Source organism: Eumetopias jubatus, unplaced genomic scaffold (genome assembly GCF_037043125.1).
Source record: "Eumetopias jubatus isolate StellerSeaLion01/CBP00866 unplaced genomic scaffold, mEumJub1_p1.0 scaffold_5, whole genome shotgun sequence".
NCBI classification, from domain to species: Eukaryota; Metazoa; Chordata; class Mammalia; order Carnivora; family Otariidae; genus Eumetopias; species Eumetopias jubatus.
Genome location: NW_028274811.1, coordinates 61,700,775 through 61,721,431, shown reverse-complemented (window position 1 = coordinate 61,721,431; position 20,657 = coordinate 61,700,775). Strand labels below are relative to the sequence as shown.

Sequence of the window (20,657 nt, the reverse complement as noted above, 5' to 3'; positions counted from 1 at the left end):
AGTTTTACTTCTAGGAAACGCTCTGTAGCCCTCCAAATTACGTTTTCTCTCTTTTTATATTTTATTCTAGCATTTATCACATTGGTAAATAAATATATGTGTAATTATGTTTCCTCCTCTAAGATTATAAACTCTTGGCAACAAAAATAAGGTTTACTTGGTGTGATATCAGATGTATAGTAGGCGCAAGTATTTGTTGGATTAAAAGAGTATACTCGTGAATGAAAATGAAGTAAAAAATTGATTTAAAAATATATAAAAACTTGGGGTGCCTGGCTGGCTTGGTTGGTGGAACATTCGACTCTTGATCTAAGGGGGTGTGAGTTTGAGCCCCATGTTGGGTGTAGAGATTACTTAAAATCTTTTAAAAATATAAAAAATTTAAAAATAAAAAAATAAAAACCTAAAACATTTCAATCATGTTGTCACTTTAAAGACATCAAATTTTTGAAATTGAATTTCTTTTTTTTCTTTTTTGTTTTTACAGAGAGAGTACGTGAGTGAGCAAGATGGGGAGAGGGGCAAAGAGAGAAGGAGGGAATCTTTTTTTTAATTTTTTAAAATTTAAATTCAATTAATTAGCATATAATGTATTATTAGTTATGTCAGTGATTCATCAATCTTATATGATACCCAGTGCTTATTACATCACACGCCAAGAGGGAGAAAATCTTAAGCAGGCCTCATGCCCAAAGTGAAGCCAGACATGGAGCTCTATCTCACGACCCCAGGATTGTGACCTGAGCCAAAATCAAGTCAGATGCCTAACCAACTGAGCCACCCAGGTGCCCCTGTAGTTGAATTTCAAGCCACTTTATATGAAAAGGCTCTCCTGTTAAAATTGTTTTTAATTTGAAATCTTTTTATCTTTCTTTAAAATCCACTGTTACAATATACTATACCAAATGAATTTTGCCTGCTTCCAAAAAGCAAATTGACTGTTTAAAGATAAAGATTTCCTATCTTAAGAATCCCAAAAAGAATGTGGTACAGTGTCTGAAGGCAGATAGCTGCAAAAGAGGAATTCCAGGTGTTTTGAGGCGTGTTGCCATACTCTAGAGCCCAGTACCCCTTAAGACTTGGTATATTTGTTTAAAAAAAAATAGTCACATTAACTCTTTATGTTGAAACTGTAGTTAACCATCTTTCTCTAATGACTAAATATGTTACAGATTTCAGATCAGTGGATATCAGTGATTACTGTAGGGCAGATAGTTGGAGAGAAGAAATGGTGGATGAAGTTTGGCCAAGTGTGTCTCAACCAATGTCTCATGAGGTTTATTACTATTTTTTTATTTTTAAAGCATTTTTCTAGCATGATTGTCTTTACTTTTGCCTCTCTGTTCTAATGGAGAGTACCAGTTATTTGCTTAATTTCTCATTTTTTAATCTAATTAACTGTATTTTTATAGGTACTATCTTTGGGATCTTTGTTAAGGCATTTTTTAGATTACCTCTCCACCAAAACATTACACAGATGTAAAAGCATCCTTTGCAGGTATCCCTTAATCTGTATGTTTATATGTGCTAATATATAGTAATGTTTTGGTTTGCTTTGCCTTGTGGCGGCAATTAAATAATTAAATTAAATAATTTCAAACCCAGAATTAAGCAGAGGCATATTCTATATTAATAAAAAAAGATTTAAAAAGCTAGCCCCTGTTTCCAATTTGGAGCCTATGTAAACAAGTATTTCCATTTAATATTTTACTTTTATTTTCATTTTGTACTTTTTAATAATTCATCTGTTATGCCACTTTTAAGAAAACAGTAACTCATATCTTTTAAAACCAAACAGTAGTATTTCTGCTCAAATCACTACCAAGTTTTCTTTTTATTCATAATAGCTTTGGGGGGATATGAGATATTTTAAATAACTGAAGACAATTAAAGTTTGAAGTTTTAAAAATTAATCTTAGTATGGATATCATCCAAAAATATTGTGATGTCATAAAAGAACTTGAAACTTATTTTTTTAAACCTATTAAAATTCTGCTTAAGTATATTTAGCTATTTGTTCTAGATAAAATTTAAGAACTTTTGGAAATTTGTTATACTCGATGCATGTTGTTTCAGGTCCATGCCAATAATGCTATTAAAAGAAAAAACTGAGAATTATTGACTTCAAATTTCTTCCTACCAAAGCTGTAAATTTCAAAAGCAGTAATATATTTCAGAGGAGATATGCCTTTTTGCAAAACTTTTTAAGTGACTTACAAGTGATAGGACTTTTTAAAAGATGAGTATATAATGATTATGTTCTTCCTGGAAAAATCAAACACACAACCAAAAATTAAAATGACTCATATTATTAATACAGAGCTGTGCCTCCATGACTATAATCTGTACTGGGACAAAGATTTTTTAAAGGACTTAAAAATAGAGGTTCTGTTGTCATGTAATCAAAACACATGTGCCTTGGAATCTAAAACAAGGCCGTTTAGGATGACAGAGGAAGCAACTGAGAGAGGTCCTACAGCAGACCATTGAGAGGAAGTCAAGAAAGGTTAGTAGATCTGCCTGGGAGATCTTGGAGGCTAGTAGCAGGCAACACATAGTGGTATGTGCAAGTGGTCATCACTAAGTTGGTACGGAATGAGTAATGGAAATGCTCTTCAGGTAGCAAACTCTGTGCACCAGGGGTGCATGGCAAGAAATAATGGGTGGAGATCTAAGCAGGTGAACTATCTGTATCTAGGGAATGCAACCGCAAATAGTGAGGACTCAGCTGTGGAAGTGAAGTTCAGTGGCAGAACATACTCTTTTTGAATTAATATGAGGAAAGAACTCAGCAGAATGTTTTGCTCTAGTCTCTGAGACATTGAGCTGCTAGTTAAATGGAAACTGAGCTGGAAACCCCGCAAATGGAAGTAAGAAGTGGACCTTTTGTCACCAGGATGGAGGCTGGATCCAAGTTACTTTGCATCAGGGTCAGAACAGGCATCATGGTGAACCCTAAACTCTGGTTTCAGTTGTCTTTATGTTTTCTCTACCTAAGAGCTAGTGTGGCGAGAATCTAGATGGAATTGGGGGAACCTGCAGTTAACAGTTAAGGAGCCATTTCTTTGTAGAGAAGAGGAAGGCGGAGTTGGAGCCTGGCAGGCAATTATAACTGCGAAAGAGATACTGCTTTTGATGTTCTTCTCCTTGCTCTGCTTCCCTACTGGCGAGGGGAAAAAAACAATTTACATGGACATGCTTCAAAGCCACTAAAAGAACTGTGAGACCAGGAAAACCACAGAACCTAACCTAGGGAGTGTGTGTGTGTGTGTGTGTGTGTGTGTGTGTGTGTGTGTTGTATAAATATATATATATGTGAAATTTATTATCAAAGTATAGTTGACATACAATGTTTGATATTTGTTTCAGGTGCACAGCATAGTGATTCAGCAATTCTATACATTACTAGGTGCTTACCATGATAAATGTAGTTGCCATCTGTCATCATACAAAGTTATTACAATATTATTGACTATATTATCTATGCTGTATTTTTCAACCCTGTGACTGACTGACTTTCTAATGAATTTTGTACCTCTTAATCCCCTTTACCTATTTTGCCCATCCCCCTAGCCACCTCCCCTCTGGCAACCACCTGTTTCATTCTATTGTTTATTTTTAATCAGGAAGGTTGATTTAATCAAAATGTAGCATTAGCACATACATAGTGTGCAACAGGTCAAGTATAGTAACCTCTAAGGATCTTTTAGAGTTCCCCAATTTATAGATGCCCCATGAAAAATGTCCTTCAAAATGAAATAGTCATTTTGGGGGATAGGTGTATTATTTTTCTATTGCTGATGTAACAAATTGCCACAAATTTAGCATCTTAAAACAACATAAGTTTATTATCTCATAGTTCTGTAGGTCAGAAGTCTGGGTTGAGTAGGCTAGTTTCTCTACACCAGGTCTCACAAGGCTGAAATCAAGGTGTGGGCCTGCTGAGCTCTACCCAGGAGCCTCTGGGAAGTATCCACTCTCAAGCTTATGTACACTGTTTATAGAATTCAGTTTCTTGTGGTTGATGGAGTCAGCCAAGAGCTGCTCTTAGCTTGTAGAAGCTGCTGCATTCACAGGCCCTGGGCATTAGAGCATGGGTATCTTTGGGGGGCCACTCTGTCTACCGCAGAGGGAATTATTTTTTCAAGGGGTAACTCTGATAATTCAATTTCCCTTACAAGGTGCTAGTAGAAATAGTTAAAATACCTAGATTCTCACACAAGTAGAAGCCCAGGGATTTTCATAATCAATAGTAAAAAAGGGAGATAAAGGCTTTCATCTTTAAGGTCAAAAGGAAAATTAGGGTAATCTACTAGAATCTATAATGGTTAAAACCTTGTGAAAGAGGGTACAACATTAATATTTCTAACATCTTTTCCTTGTGTTTGTCTTTAAACTATGGTATTTTGAAATACTGTTGAAGGTTACATTTTTTTTTAAGATTTTATTTATTCATTTGACAGAGAGAGAGAGAGACACAGCGAGAGAGGGAACACAAGCAGGGGGAGTGGGAGAGGGAGAAGCAGGCTTCCCGCTGAGCAGAGAGCCTGATGTGGGACTCGATCCCAGGACCCTGAGATCATGACCTGAGTCAAAGGCAGATGCTCAGTCACTGAGCCACCCAGGTGCCCTGAAGTTTACATTATTAAGTGACTAAAATGTTTGTGGGTGGGGAGGGGGTTGTTTAATGGGAAAGTTGACAGGCCTACAGTCTGACCATGTGGTCATAATGGAGGCTTATTGCTTTAATAATAACTTACCCAACCTCTGACATTCATTTGAAGACAATTAATACTTCTCAAGGGCTGATCCTATATGAATGCTAAACATGTTCATCATAAATATCTTCATTTTGTTTTAAACAAAAATTTTATATGCTATTTATATGTTTTCTTAACTCATAATTATCATTTTGAGGGGTAATCACACCAAGTTCAAAATTTTGTATGACCGAAAGGAATCTGTGAATCTTCGAATAGCCCCAGGCACCTAATGAGCACCTAGTATTTGGGATGCATATTACAGATGTAAAGGTAACGCCTAGAACTTTATCTCAAAACAAATCTCTTATGTCAGCTCTTTTTTCTTATAATCTACCTTTGCTAATAAAGCTGAATACAGAATTCCAGGAACCGGATTTCTGAGACATGGCTGCTATTCTGAAAATTAGCCACTAAATTAAAGGCTGCCTCCTGAAAGTATCCTTTAGAAATGATACAATTTTTGTGTTTATCAGCGTCCTTCTGCACTTTTCTTGCACTTAAAACATTTTTTAGCACCAGTAGCTCCTTCCCTTCTGTCGCCTATTTTCTTTCCCATGCTTCTTGGCTTTCATATGAAAAAGTTAGCGTTTTGTAGAAATTACCAACCAATTAAAAGCATTCTTTTTCTTCTGTATGGCAAATACCAGCTATATTTATTTTGCCACTCTTCATCACTTTCTATGTTTCTAGATGTCAGAGTCCAGGGTCCACTTCGGCACTGATGTTTGATTTTTGTTCCTTGATTTTGTTTTTAATGCTGTTTCTGAGTCCCTCTTTTGGAAGCCAAAGGGGTTGGGATAATATTCTTTGGATAATTAAGGTTTTTTGAAAGCAACATATAAAATATTTTTATGATTTAAAAACAGGCCTAAAAAGTAGCACAACAGTCAATGATCCTGGTTCTCCAGACTCTAAAAGGGTGACTGAGGGGGGTTGACTGGGGTTGAGTATATACTGCTAAAAATGGACTTGTGTAATCAATGCAAACAAATGCCCAGATATAATGTTAAGTGATTTTTAGATTATTGATAGGCTCTAACTTTCCAAAACAGAAAAACGTATACTTCATAGTATTAAAATTAAAATGTTTTATATTTTATTTTATTTAAGTAAGAGTTCTTGTTTAAGTTAGAAATGTCCTCATATTTTTTAACCCTAAGTTTTAGGGATTAGGTTTGTTTTAAATAAAGTTAGCATTTGGTCCCATTATATAGCTATTGACAAAACTGGCAGTGTCTATGTTTAAACTGTAATAATTTTCCTCTATGTTATAAATAGAAATAAAATGACATTTCAGAAAGTTTGTGGAAAACAATGAATCATGGAACACTACATCAAAAACTAATGATGTAATGTATGGTGATTAACATAATAAAAAAGGAAAAAAAAAGAAATATATCTCATTATAGATAATAAACATTATACAAAGCTTTTCTCGAAAAAAATCATTTATATAATTTTAACAGTTAACTTTATGTATCCACCCACTGTCTTTCATAGATTATTTTTTATCATTTGCATAAATATAGTATATATATTCTACACTCAATTCTGTATTTGTCATGTTTCACAAAGCATTATATCATAAACAAATTCCTATGTTTCCCAAATAATTCCATTTGTAACCATTATTTTTAATAGTTGAATCATGTTTTGTCACTTGATGTACTACAATTTATTTAAGCATTACATTATTGCTGAAGGTTTAGGTTACTCTGAGTATTTTTTACTATAAATATATGACAGTGAACATATTTTATGTGTACTATTTTTTCTCATAGTTCAGAATTTATATTTGAATAGTATCTGAAAAGAAGGATCACTTAGTCAAAATTTATTCATTTTTTATAGCACATGATATATACATGTAAAGTGCTTGCTACAAGTGTACCAATTTCCCATGCCACCAATAACTTAGAAAAATCCTTTCCTGGCAAGATTCCTAAGCATATTTCCCTAGTTATCAATAATATCTTAACTGTTTACTTAGTTACTAATAACATTTGCAAAGAATGACCCTTTGAGGTTTGTCAGATCTTTCCTTTATACCTGCTAACTGAAAAGATTTTCTCCCCACCAGCTTTCTAGCGTTTCAAAAAATAACTCAGGAATGATCACTGAAGAGGTTCACATCATTTTAGGCAAGTAATTTAGAAATCAGTACCTAGGTACAGAATTGAGGCATTTGGGAATTATAAATATCAAGAAAACATCGTCCAAATATCTAGAAGAGAAAAACAGATTACATCCCTAGGAACAAAACTCAGGACAGGATCAGATTTCTGCAACACTAAATATCAGCCAGCAGTGGTATCTCTAGTTTTGATGAGAGTCGGCAAAGACATTTGCATATATAAGGGTTTGGAAAATGATATTTCTGTATCCTCTGGTCACCCTAGAAATGTATACAAATTGAAAGTCCTGGGTAGCAAATGTTATGTTATTTTTAAGAAACTGATAGCGGGGCAGGGAGCCTGGGTGGCTCAGTCGGTTAAGCATCTGCCTTCAGCTCAGGTCATGATCCCATGGTCCTGGGATTGAGCCCCATATCGGGCTCCCTGCTCAGGGGGGAGTCTGCTTCTCCCTCTCCCCCCTGCTCGTGCTTTCTCTCTCACTATCTTGCTCTCTCTCTCACATAAGTAAATAAAATCTTTGAAAAAAAAGAAAAGAAACTGTTAGGGAAAACAATAGGTAAAATTGGAGTTCTTTATTTTTGAAGCTGAAAGTATGGTTACAAAACTGAATGGAGAGGCCAAAAGTTATTACTGAAGGAAGAGATGATGGAAATAAAATGTGTATGCCTAAAACTCCAGATGTTTATACTAAGAATTAGGAAATGGAAGAGGGAGATATAGAATAGGAAGTGTAAGCTAGCTTCCTTTTTCATCAGGAAAGGGTAAATGATATTTTTTGTCTTAATTTTAATACCTTTAAAACTTAAGATAAAGACAATTTGTTCCTTTTTTTCCGATTTTAAAGGACATCTCGTTAGATGCATATTAGAGGACTTTTCTTGCTCACAAGTGAAACAAATATAGCATAAAGTTTCAAAATAAATGGATGGGAGACGTAAAATAAACACACAAGGAAAGAAGAGCTTGCAATATTAATTTCAGACAAAGTAGATTTGAGGCAGTGATTATTAAACATGGAAAATAAGGGAGAAATGGACAAACAAGAATTGTAGGGTATTATATATATTTGAAAGAGCAAGGGGACAAAAAATAGAGACAATATGAAGATATTATACAAATGGATAAAATGTAGACAATAGATATTTTACTAAATATCCATAGGAAGTTATGATAATTGATCATTGGTTAGACCACAAAAAAATTCTTCAACAAATTCCTAAATATAGAAATTGTATACTACATCTTATCTAGACACAGTTGGGAAAGCTAGAAATTAAAAAAAAAAAAGCCTCCAACCATTTGTAAATTAAAATATATCTTTGCTTATATTGACAAGGTTTGATGTTGCTGTTCTCATATTTTTTTTTGCTAAATCATCTAATCAGTATAATTTTGGTTTCCAGTTATATCCAGTAATCAAAATTATACTGATTAGATGATTTAGGGAAAAAATCATGAACATCAACATCAAACCTTGCAGATTCAATCAAAGGTAAATTCAGAGCCAAACCTTATAGTTTTATATTCTTTGTATTTAAAAAAAATAAATTATTTACTAATTTAATTGAGAAGTTTGAAAATAAATAATAAAGCCTTTTTTAAAAAAAGCATGAGAATAGAGATAATAAAAACAGCAAAAGAAGTAAACAGTTTCTGGCAAAGATAATGATGACAATGCTAATTCAGTTTAGGAGAGAGAAAATGAATCTTCATCATCTGTTTCAGGGCCAGCAGTTTGGTAAGGTGGTCCAGGGCAGGTGAGCGGCTCTGCTCCGTGAAGTCATCCAGAGACTGAGACTGAGGCTAGCAGCGTGACAGCAATTAGGTCTCTAATTAAAAATAAGTAGGATGGGGCGCCTGGCTGGCCTAGTCAGTAGAGCATGCAACTCTTGATCTGGAGGTTGTAGTTTCAGACCCCACATTGGGTGTAGAGATTACTCAAAAATAAAATCTTAAAAAAAAAAAAAATTAGGTAAGCTACATTCCAAACTCTTAAGACCAAAGCCTGGATATGGTGTATACCTCTTCTGCTCACATTCCATTAGTAAGAACCTTGATTCTTGGTGAGAAAAAGGGAGACAGAATTATGGTGTAGTTGGGCTGCTGTGTGCTTGGCTACAGTTCTCCTACCATGGAAGAAGGGAAAAACAGATGTTTATGGTCGACTAGTAGTCTCACAGCTGCTGCAGAGGACTTTTTTTTAAGTATGTAAAAGTAGTGTGAATATGGATAAAACTAAAAATCTCAATGAAATGAAATGTTCTGGGAAAAATGTAAATGAACAGAATTGAAGCAAATAGAAGTTTAGAAAATATAAAAAGAATAATGACCATAATTATTTCCAAAATTGCCTTTGTATTCAGGCAGTTTTACTGCTGCATATTTTTTAACTTTCAAAAAGCAGATAAACACTGTATTATAAAACTTTTCAGAGCATTATAAAAGATAGTTTGCCATCCAATTCATTTTGAGAAGGTAAAATTATCTGAATGTTCAAGTTTGAAAGATATAATACAGCAAGGAACATTCTAAACTGGTCTCATTTAGAATATAGATGTAAAGATCCTGAATAAAATATTAACACATATAATTCATTAGCCTGTTAAAAGGATCACCCATGATGATCAAGCATGGCTTATCTCAGAAATACAATGATGCTTTAAGTTTAAAAAAAACTATCAATATATGATTACTTATATCATGCTTCCCAAAAGAAAAACCAAAGTATCAATCAAATATAAAAAGGCAAAGCATCTTTTTTAATTTCTGATTTCTTTGAAAATTGTTTTTAGAATAGTAGGCATAGAAAGATTTCTTAGTATGATAAAGAATATGTCTTCAACCAACAGACAAATATTTAATTGTGCTTTGCCTTAAAATTGTAAAGACAAGATATTATCACCATTTTAAATGTTTCTCAAAAAACTTCCTTGCATATGGCTTAAAAATAGCACAGATAGTTTAATACTAAAAATCAACTCCCTGCCCAATTTCTTCCTACTCACTCTTCCATTTAATCAATCCTTCCTATTTCTAATAATCATGTCACTATTTTAGTTCTTCTGTTATTACCTTAACAATTCTATATATACTTAAAATATTTTTTCTATTGCACCAAGTACAGACTTTATATCTTGATTCCCTGATGTATAATTAGGCAACTGGTTCTCTAACATCCTTAGTAAATAAAACTGTTAGTTATTTAATGTGTAGAATCTTGATAAATGCTAATTTAGTAATCAATTGTATCCTAATTTTATTTTTAAGCAAAATTTTATTATATACGTGTTGTTTTGAAACCTCCATGCAGAAGTATATACAATTTTTTTCTATCAGAGGCCACTAGTGATAATAACTAAGATTAAAATAAGAATTCTTTTCATTTCTATTACAGATTTTTATTTAAGAAGATAAAATATAAAGTAACAGTGTATCTCTCTTCTTTAAATTCAGAAATAGGGAATTAGAGGGAGAATAAAAATATTTTTTAAATGCAGTTATATAATAGCACTTAAGAGAAAGGAGAAAATGGAAAATGGTGCTAGACATCTATATATACAAAGGAAAAACAAACAACACAAAAAGAAAGAAAGGGCACAGATTGACTCATGCCTTCTTAAAGGGTAGAATTATTTAAGTATAGGAAGTCCAAGAGAGGAAAATGGCCACACAGACTTAAGCAAAGATAAATATATAACAACATGTAAAGATTTCGTGGTGACTCTTTAAAGTTCATTTTACTGTGTCCTTGGGAAAGCAAATAATTCACCAAATTTAATATATTGCATATATAAAAAGTAGATAAAATTATATTAGCGACTTGGGGAAATAAAGAAAAAGTAAAGTTGTCACTCTCAAAAACCCTTGAAATTTACTTTTTTTAAAGGGTTTTATTTATTTATTTGACAGAGTGAGAGAGCACAAGCGGGGGGAGCAGTAAGAGGAGAGGGAGAAGCAGGCTCCCTACTGAGCAGGGAGCCCAAAGTGAGGTTCAATCCCAGGACCCTGGGATCATGACCTGAGCTGAATAACCGTCTGAGCCACCCAGGCGCCCCAAAAACCCTTGAAATTTAAGACTATGACAAAGTAAATGATTTAAGAGCAGATAGAAAATACCTATCTAAACATATATATTGAAATCATACAAATTAATCCAGTAGAGAGACAAAACACTTTTAATGATAATTAATATTCTCACATTTGCCCTGAGGTCTTATGTATTCAATTTGGTTAGAAGAAATATTAAAGCCATAATATTTACAGGATTTTCTTTTTATGAGAGAGAGAAAATAAAAAGTCAACCCTAATCATGCACATATTACATAATAAAGGATTTTTCATGGTATTCTAATGGGAATTCACACAAATCCAGTGAAACTAATGCTTTCTAGTAGTTCTTAATGTAATTAAACTACTTGCTCCTCTTTTGTGATTTAGTCACAACCGTCCAGAATAATACAGACTTTATAAATTAGAGCCAACAATTTTCTGTCAATCCTCAAGTCAAGAGATAAATTTCTCGTAAGTTGGAAGTAAACTTGAAACAAGTCCTAGAAATTATAGCAATGACAGTTTGTGATCTCAGGGTGATGAGATCAAGCCCCACAGTTGGCTTCCTAGTGGGTGTGGCTTGATATTCTCTCTCTCTCTCCCCCTCTCCCTCGGCTCCCCCACACGTTAGCCCATTCTCTCTAAGAAAAAATAAAAATAAATAAATCGTAGCAATGAAATCCAAGAAATTTTGTACTTCTTTCTTCTACATAAATCCCTAATCCCAAAAACTTGATTCTCATTTTGCTTACAGTTTCAAAGCATATATTATTTATATTGCTACTGTATATAAATGAGCAAGTTAAATGATTTGAGAAATACACTCTTTCACAATGCTTGCCGTGCAATTTGGTGTACCTCTGGAGTATTTATTATCAGACTAGTATTTGTTAATGATTAACACAGTGTACCAAATGGTACCCTAAGCTTGAGTCCACACAGTACAATAAAGGGTGAGTTATCCCTTGTCAATAAATCCTAGAGGAATGGATGAATGATTTAGCTCAAAAATGTGGTCCACAGAGTGAAGTTTGGGCTGAAATGCTCTGATGTAGTGCTTTGTACTGGGTAAACAAACTGGTAATTACTAAGGTTCTGTTCATTTCACTTTGTGTCCTTGTGCCAAGGCTAGAAATTACTATCACACCAGAAAAGTACATCATGTTCTAATACATAAATCATCTAGCTATAAAACTCTTTTCTATTTTCAAGAAACAGTTTGCTGTTTCTATTCTGTTTTTTTTTTTCACTTCTATTCTTTTCAAGAATACTATTTGCCCAAAGTACGATTATCAAGAAAGAAAAATTTCCACAAAATTCTTGTGCCACTGTGAGGGAATAGGTGCAAACTGTAGGAATTTGGTACCTCTTGAAATGTAGGGAGGCAGTCTCAACAACAGAGTAAAAGGCATATTTAAATCAGTTAGTCACCATAACGTGATCATTAGTTTGTATGATTTATTCATTCATTCCTGACTATTCTATTTAAAATTATAATCCCTACCCCCTTCATTGGGAACTCTCTGTTCCCTGTTCTTTTTTTCTCCATAGAACTTATCATTATCTTTCTTCTCGCACTAGCATGTTAATTTCCAAATGGCAAGGATTTTAAGGATTTTTTTTCCTATTGTGTTAACTGCTCTGTTGCAGAGTGTTAAAGAGTTCTCGACAATATATATTTTGATTGAATTTGTTCAATAATTTTGAAGTCATGAAATGAACATTCAAAAGCCATTTTTAAAGATTTAATTGTTTAAATCTTCATCTGAATCATACATTTTGTTTCACTTTTAAATAATAGATGAAAAATACCATAGGAAGCATATATAATGAAGAACTTTGAAGAATAAGCTAGCATATTATATACCTTTAAGCTCTGTGGTCCCCAAAAAAGAAAAAAGTAAAGGAGCCAATGATGATCCAGCATTTTTGTTGAATTTTAATTTAGATGCAAACAAACTTTTTCTTCTCCTTTGGGGAGGCAGAAGGTTTTTGTTTGTTTATTTTTGTTTTTTGCTTTGAAATGTTTTTAATTTTATTATTTTTTTAATTTAAATTCAATTAGCCAACATTCGTGTCAGATGTAGAGTTCAATAATTCATCAGTTTGTATAACACCCAGTGCTTATCACATCACATGCTAGGCAACTACAATTGAGGGAGAAATAACATCTTGGAATTATACTAAGAAACTGCAATAATTCACTGAATTCTATTTTGTTTTTATAAACCTGCTCAAAGGTGTAGTACACATATCTGTAAAAGTATAGGTGAGGATGGTTTACAAACTTATCTCAAAATGTTTCTATTGGGGCACCTGGGTGGCTCAGTCAGATAAGCATATGCCTTCGGCTTAGGTCATGATCTCAGGGTCCTGGGATTGAGCCCCGCTTTGGGCTCCCTGCTCAGCAGGGAACCTGCTTTTCTCCCTCTCCTCCCCGTTTATGCTCTCTCTCTCTTGCTCTCTTTCTCTCTTGCTCTCTAACTCTCTCTGTCTCTCTCTCTCAAATAAATAAATACATCTTTAAAAAAAAGTTTCTGTCCTGCAATTAATTAGAACAATAGTGACATCCTATGTTTAGCTCTTAGTACTGAGAGCAGCTTCCCCATGACAGTAATTGACTGTCAAAGGACCTTGATCAAGTCTTTTTTCCTAGATCTACCTGTAATCATATTTAAACTAAAAGAGGATAAATGTTTGGTGGTAAATTTTCCTCTTACTGTAACACTGTATGTTAAAACTTTACACCAGGTTAGTTAAAATGAAAAAAAAAAATGTGCCTTTCATTTTCTAAAAACATGAATGTTGATACATAAAGCAAAATAGGACAATATCTGGCAAATGGTAGGTATTCAATTAATGTACACTAATTAAATTGCATGTTTTTGCTTCAAATCGAATAACATGGGTGCCTGGGTGGCTCAGTTGGTTAAACGTCTCACTCTTGATCTCTGCTCAAGTCTTCATCTCAGGGTTGTGAGTCCAAGCCCTGCATTGAGCTCCATGCTGGGCGTGGAGCCTACTTAAAAAAGTAATAATAATAAAATAAAATAGAATAACAGATTAATGTTTCATCTTAATATCTAAGAAATATTATTTGTCCTTTTATTTGCTTTATCAGAAGTTTAGAATTTTGGCATTCATTGGTAAGCAACATTTTAGATAACCACATTTAAATCTAGATTTCCTCAGGAAATACTAAAATCATTGGTCTTCATTATTAAAAACTGCTAGTATTATAGAATAAACATGTTTTAGTATTTTTATCAATTTATATACCAGGAAATGTAGGCTACAAATATATTGATTTTTCATTCTCTAATGGAATATTAATGTATGAATGAATACACTGATATATGAACAAGGACAGTGCAACAGATATACTAGATCCAGTATTTGTTTTGAGTTCTTTTCATAGCAGAACTGTTGTATTCATACTGATCTTTCTTCAGCACATTTCTGGTCCCTTTATGACTGTTCTTAGTATTTATAATATGTAACTAGGTAGAAGGATGAAATGAAACCCATGTTGTGGAGTAGTGAGTGATATGTATTACTGTTGTATGTAATAATTAAATCCAAAACCTCGATTTGATTACAAAGAGTCTAACTCAAAATTTTTAGTACTCCTATTTCATGAAGCTCTAGGGTTCCATAAAATAATTTGTAAGTGAAATAGACTGAGTTTTTCAATCTGTTTCTTTCATAATCTGTTTATATGAAACTAATCTCTCTAAATCTAATTCTTTTATCCAGTCTCCTAATTACTTTTTCATCCTCACCACCCTGTTTTTGCTATCAATTATATTTTGGCTTCCGGTTGTAATATATCAGAAATTGAATAATGTGTTACCACCTATAGGCAGAAAATTAATTGTTCTTGTTTACGACACAGAAAAGCATAATCTAAAAAAAGAGTTCTTTTTTCCAACTTTTGTACCCACCGTTTTCAAACTTATTACCTACATATATACATATTTGTTATTGATGTTACCATTTCAGATGCCTGTGCCTTCAATAAAGCATTTACTTAAACTTTTATCTTTTTGTCGTGTTATTATTTGCCTTTTATATATCATTCAAATATACCATCTTATTAAAATCCTATGATTCAAACAGTTTTAAAAGACTTGTTTAAACCAAATAACTTAGTCATATACAAAACTAACTGCTGTACCTTAGTTTACCTCTAGAGTGGGGGAAATTACCAATAGTTATTCCTGGGAATGAAAAGCTCCCCTTCCTACAGTCTGTGATCGTTAGTCTTTGGTTTTGTGCCTTCGCTGTAATGATGTAGGTTTGTTTCTCCTTTATTCTTTGCAGAGCGCTGCAGCAGCTCCCAGCCCAGTGCTAGGAAACGTTCCCCCAGGAGATGGCATGCCAGTAGGTCCTGTACCACCAGGGTTCTTTCAGGTACTCAGAGAAACGCTGACTAGGGATGTTAAGGCATAGGAGCTCCTGTTTGGTTTTATTTAAAGACATGAAGGAGAATGAGGCTGTTTTAATTCTTAAGGTAAACAATGTGTGCAGCCAACTCTTGATACTCAGAGACGGGTTATCTAGTGTATAGATTAGCCCTTCCTTCCTATGTCTTATTTGTTGTCAAATTTTTATTCATGTATTTATTTTGCCATTTCCTTGTTCAAGTAAGAAAAAAAGGGAGTGGAAATGCAAACTGGCCCACTAAGTTAACTGTGGTAAAGATGTGGTGGGAGGAGAGGCTAAAGATGAAGTTCTGAAATGATAGATGGATTTTAACTACCCCAGCTGTCCAGATCTCCACGGACCAAAGATAATCAAGATTTGGCTGTACTTTTAAAATATGGCTAAATCATAACCTTTTCATTTATCAGAATGATAGGCTTTATCAAAAATATTTTGATAATCATCTCTTTGGCTTTTAAGCTGGAATTGTTACTAATATTATTACATGACATTTTAAAATCGGATTTTAAAATACATATGCTGATATTTTTAAATCTCAACAAGACCATTTATTTTAGCAACGATGATAATGATTTTAGAATTACATCACTTTTTAAAAATTTTTTTATTAACGTATAATGTATTATTTGTTTCAGGGGTATAGGTTTGTGATCAATCTTACACAATTCACAGCACTCAACATAGTACATATCCTACCCAATGTCCATCACCCAGCCACCCTCTCCCTCCCACCCCCCTCTACTCCAGCAACCCTTAGTTTGTTTCCTGAGATTAAGAGTCTTTTATGGTTTGTCTCCCTCTCTGGTTTCGTCTTGTTTCATTTTTCCCTCCCTTCCCCTGTGATCCTCTGTCTTGTTTCTCAAATTCTTCATATCAGTGAGATTATATGATAATTGTCTTTCTCTGACTTATTTCGCTTAGCATAATACCCTCTAGTTCTATCCACGTCGTTGCAAATGGCAAGATTTCATTTTCTGATGGCTGCATAATATTCCATTGTGTGTGTGTGTATATATACCACATCTTCTTTATCCATTCATCTGTTGATGGACATCTAGGCTCTTTCTGTAGTTTGGGTATTGTGGACATTGCTACTGTAAACATTGCGGTGCATGTGCCCCTTCAGATCACTACATTTGTATCTTTGGGGTAAATACCCAGTATTACAATTGCTGGGTCGTAGGGTAGCTCTATTTTCAATTTTTTGAGGAACCTCCATACTGTTTCCCAGAGTGGCTGCACCAGCTTGCATTCCCACCAACAGTGTAGAAGTGTTCCCCTTTCTCTGCATCCTTGCCTATAATACATCACTTTTAAATTTTATTGGATCTACATTTAATTCTGACAGTTTTCTAACCCAAACTAATACAGATTCTGAAGTTTATTTTTTTTTTTTACTACATAGTATATTTTATAACATCCTTTGAGAAAATTAACAAGAACTTAGGAGTTAAGAACTAGAATTAGAAGGCATTGTGGGAATTAATGTAGTATCCTATATTGTTAGTGAATTACATTAGGTACTTACACTGATTTGTCATTTTAGTGTTTTTGTATTTTCAAAGTCCTTGACAGTCACTTGTTAGTTAATCCATACCATCATTACAGGGTAGATCAGGGTACTTATAAATGTGAAAATAGAGAAATAAAATCTTCCAGAGTTACAGCAATTAAACACAAAGGTCTTAATTAGAACCTAGTACCAACTCTGAAATGTAAAGTCCTTTAGGACATGCTTATTCGTATCACTACTCTATATTAATACCCAACTGGTCTAGAGTATTCAGAAGTCTTTTAGAACTCATATTCTATCTTGAGGGTCCTTTCCTATAATCTAGCAACATACTGTAACTCTTATTAATTAAACAATCTCGATTTAAGATAATAATAACAGCTAACACTTATTAACTGCTACTCTATGTCATGCTTTGTTCTAAATGTTTTACGTATATAAAGTCTTAATTCCAACAATAACCCTAGGTACGACGCATGTATTACTACAGTTCTTACTGCACAGATGGAAAAACGAAGACTTGAGAGATAAGTGGTTTGCACAAAGTCAGGAAGTGACAGGGTTGGGATTCAAATCAAGGCTTTCTGGACTTCTGCCATAGAATTGACCTTTTAAAATTCATAATTGATCATTATTCATAAAATATTTTTAGCTCATTTAATTTTTTTTTCTCTCATGCTCTTTCTCTTGCCAATGATGAATTAGAGTTAGGGAGTAAATCAAAAGGGTTTATTTACATATAAGAGTTAGTAGAAACTCTCTAAATGGCACTTTTAAAAAGAGGGGTGGGTCAGGAAAGAAGCTGAATACTTCTAGGGTTAAGCAAAGTTGTATAAACCCATACATTTTCATCTTCACGTTTTGTAAAATGACCCATTTTCGTCTTACCTGTCTTTTGCCTAATTCTTGGTAGGAGTAGTTGAAACAGAGTTAACTTTGTTTTAATTATTCTGGTAGGTACATAATGAAGAACTACTACATACCAGGCACTGTGGTAGGCATCTAAAAATGAGTATGTTAATATGTACCTTCCTGACACTCACTGTTTAGCTAAAGGGCATTATTAAAAATAAGTAACTGTAATGTAGCAAGCTATATGTTGTAACAGAATCAAGTGTAATGTTCTGTGATGACCTAGAAGAAGAGCTGGTAAGTCTACCTGAATTGAAGCTGGGAGTAGTTCAGAAAAAGTTTTCCAGGAAAAAAGCAGGGGAATGATATTCCAGAAACTGGGAACAGTGGAAGCATAAGTATAGAGGCCCTCAAAAAACATACATTGTGGTTAAGGAGAGAGAGGCAATTAGAGTAGAGAAAGAAAATGGCTGTATTAAGTGAGTAGAGTGTGCTCTTAGGGCAAATCAGAAGGCCACCAAACCAAATCTTGGGAGGTCATTGTCAGGGAAGTATTGTCGAAATAGTAAATGAAATCCAAACTGGCATCCAAAGATGAGTTAAGCAAAGAAGCAGGGAGCAAGGGAAAGAATATTCCAGGAAGAGGGAAAAGAATTTCCAAAGGCCCAGAGGGGAGAGGATATTTAAATATCTAAATATTTAAAAAAAACAATGGAGAGTGGCTGGTGATGAGGCTCCAGAGGAACCTTGAGGAGCTGGTAGGTCAGGTAAGAGTTTGAATGAACTTGATCTTAAGGGTAGTAACAAGCTATTGAAGGATTTCAAGCAGGAGAGAGGCATATTAATATTTGTACTTTTAGAAAAATCACTCTAATGTAGCCAGGATTGCAGAGGGACAGGTCTGAAGGTAGAGAGACTATTTAGAAGGCTGCTACAATGATCCAAATGAGATTTGATGATGGCCTGAACTAGTGGCAGTGAGTGTAGAGAGAGATGAACAGATTTAAGAGACAAATAAATGCACAGGGTGTGAGTAAAAGAATTCAACAATAGTATTCTGGTTTCTGTCTCAACCTGGGCAGATGGGGGTTTTATTTTCCAAGATAGAGACCACAAAATGAGGTGGGACAGATGAAGTTCCTGTGGGACCTCCAGTTAGAGATATCCTTTAGACCAGTGAACAGGGGCTTGAAGCCTAAGGCAGTGATTGATCAGGCTAGAGATAAAAGTTGCAGGATTATCATTATATTAAGAGCCCTTGAGTCCACAGGGGTAGATTAATTATCTAGCAAGAAAGTACAGAAGGAGAAAGTAAGAGGTTATGCAACTGAACTCCAAAAACACAACACTTGAAAGATAAAGAACTCGTTAAAGAGAATGGATGCGAGGGAATCAGTCAGTTGACTAGTGTAAGTAGCCCAAGGAAGAGACTTTATGGACCTATTGAAGAGTACTGGCATTAAGATTGGAAAGGAAGAAGCAATTCATAGTTGTTTGATAGGCTTTAGTTGATTAACCAAATTAGGGTTAGAAAAGAAAGAGTTGGAAGAATCAAGGATCATTCTGGGAGGTTCTTACTTTGGACCTCTGGAAAGTTTTAATGTCTTTATCTGAGTTAGGAAAGATAGAAAGTAGAAAAAGATATGTTTGAGTTTGATACATGTCATTCCTCTTTATCCAGGGAGACCATTCTAGCTAATCCCAAATACTCTTTTTCCCTATTCAACAAGCTTACTATCCAGTCTCCCTAGAAATACCTCTTTGAAATATTGAACAACTCATACTATCAAACTTTTAAAAAAAGAAATAGGATCTTATTATCTTTTGGTACATATAATGATGGGATTAGTCTGCTCAAGAATTTCCTAAATATCAGCATTGGTTCCCTACAGGGATTGGTTTTTACTTCAGCATAATTCTGGCCATAATGCCTGTTGTTAATGAAGAGTAGCAGCTAGCTGACTTATATGAGTAGAAATAGCAGCAGACAATCATAATTCAAGTCTGAGCACCAGTTTCTAACTCAATTCCAAAAGGGATATTAACCTCCAAGAATTATCCAAAGTATGAGAATAGTTTTGAATTCCTGTTCTTACTGAGGAAATGTAAAGCTTATTTGGGGTCGGCTGCAATGGAATGAGGCCAGGAAAGGATTGAGCCTATCAGAATGTAATAATAAAAAAAAAAAAAAAAAATGAAACTAAAGAAAGAAGAGTTTGTAATTAGCACATAAAGCACCGGCTTCAGTAATTCTGAGTTTTACTCACTATGTGATCATATTGTAAAATTTAGATTAGTGTCTATTTGTGATAGATACTAACATTGTTCATACTTCAACTTTGACATTTTTATTGAAATGGAAGAGCTTCTGTTGTTGAATAGTAGACCAATTAAGTAAAATCAGTGGGAATAGTGGGTCATGCAAAAGGAGGTATCAATTTAGTAAAATAAAGCCATTTAAAGTAAGACACATGTTTATTTACTTGGAGTCTTTTATCAAAAGAGTAATTTGTATACAAAACCCTATAAATTCTCAAAGTGACCTACCTACCATGGAACTGGTAAATGACGTTAGAGCAGCTTTCTTTAATTGGAAAGTTTTGCTACTGGGTCAGGGGGAAGCAAAGTGGCCACTGATCTAACTAGTTTGGCAGTTTTAGAGGAAGAAAATGCATTATTGTGGTTGGTGTGAATACACATAGTAGGCAATCAAAACTGAGTCTATACTCTGAGTCTCCTGTCCCTGTGCTAGAATCGTATGCAAAATTTCATTGTATGCTAAGAAATATGAATTATATATTAAAAGCATCAATGTGCTATTTATTCATTTTCATAGCATTCTTATCAAAAGACAGGCAAAGTTGGATTTTTGCAATTTATTGAATAGGTAACAGTGTT

At 34.1% G+C, this 20,657-nt stretch overlaps 1 protein-coding gene across 9 annotated transcripts in view; it reads left to right on the top strand.

The window, feature by feature from the left end:
• The window catches only part of SSBP2 (single stranded DNA binding protein 2), a 284,391-nt gene that overhangs the window by 184,837 nt on the left and 78,897 nt on the right, over positions 1 to 20,657 (top strand). For 5 of the 9 annotated variants that reach the window (XM_028114522.2, XM_088023368.1, XM_088023371.1 and 2 more), the window contains exon 5: positions 15,272 to 15,361. The exons of the other annotated variants lie outside the window; for them this stretch is intronic. In XM_028114522.2, coding sequence (XP_027970323.1) covers positions 15,272 to 15,361 — 90 coding nt within the window. The remainder of the gene's footprint in view (positions 1 to 15,271; positions 15,362 to 20,657) is intronic. 9 annotated transcript variants of the gene reach the window in all.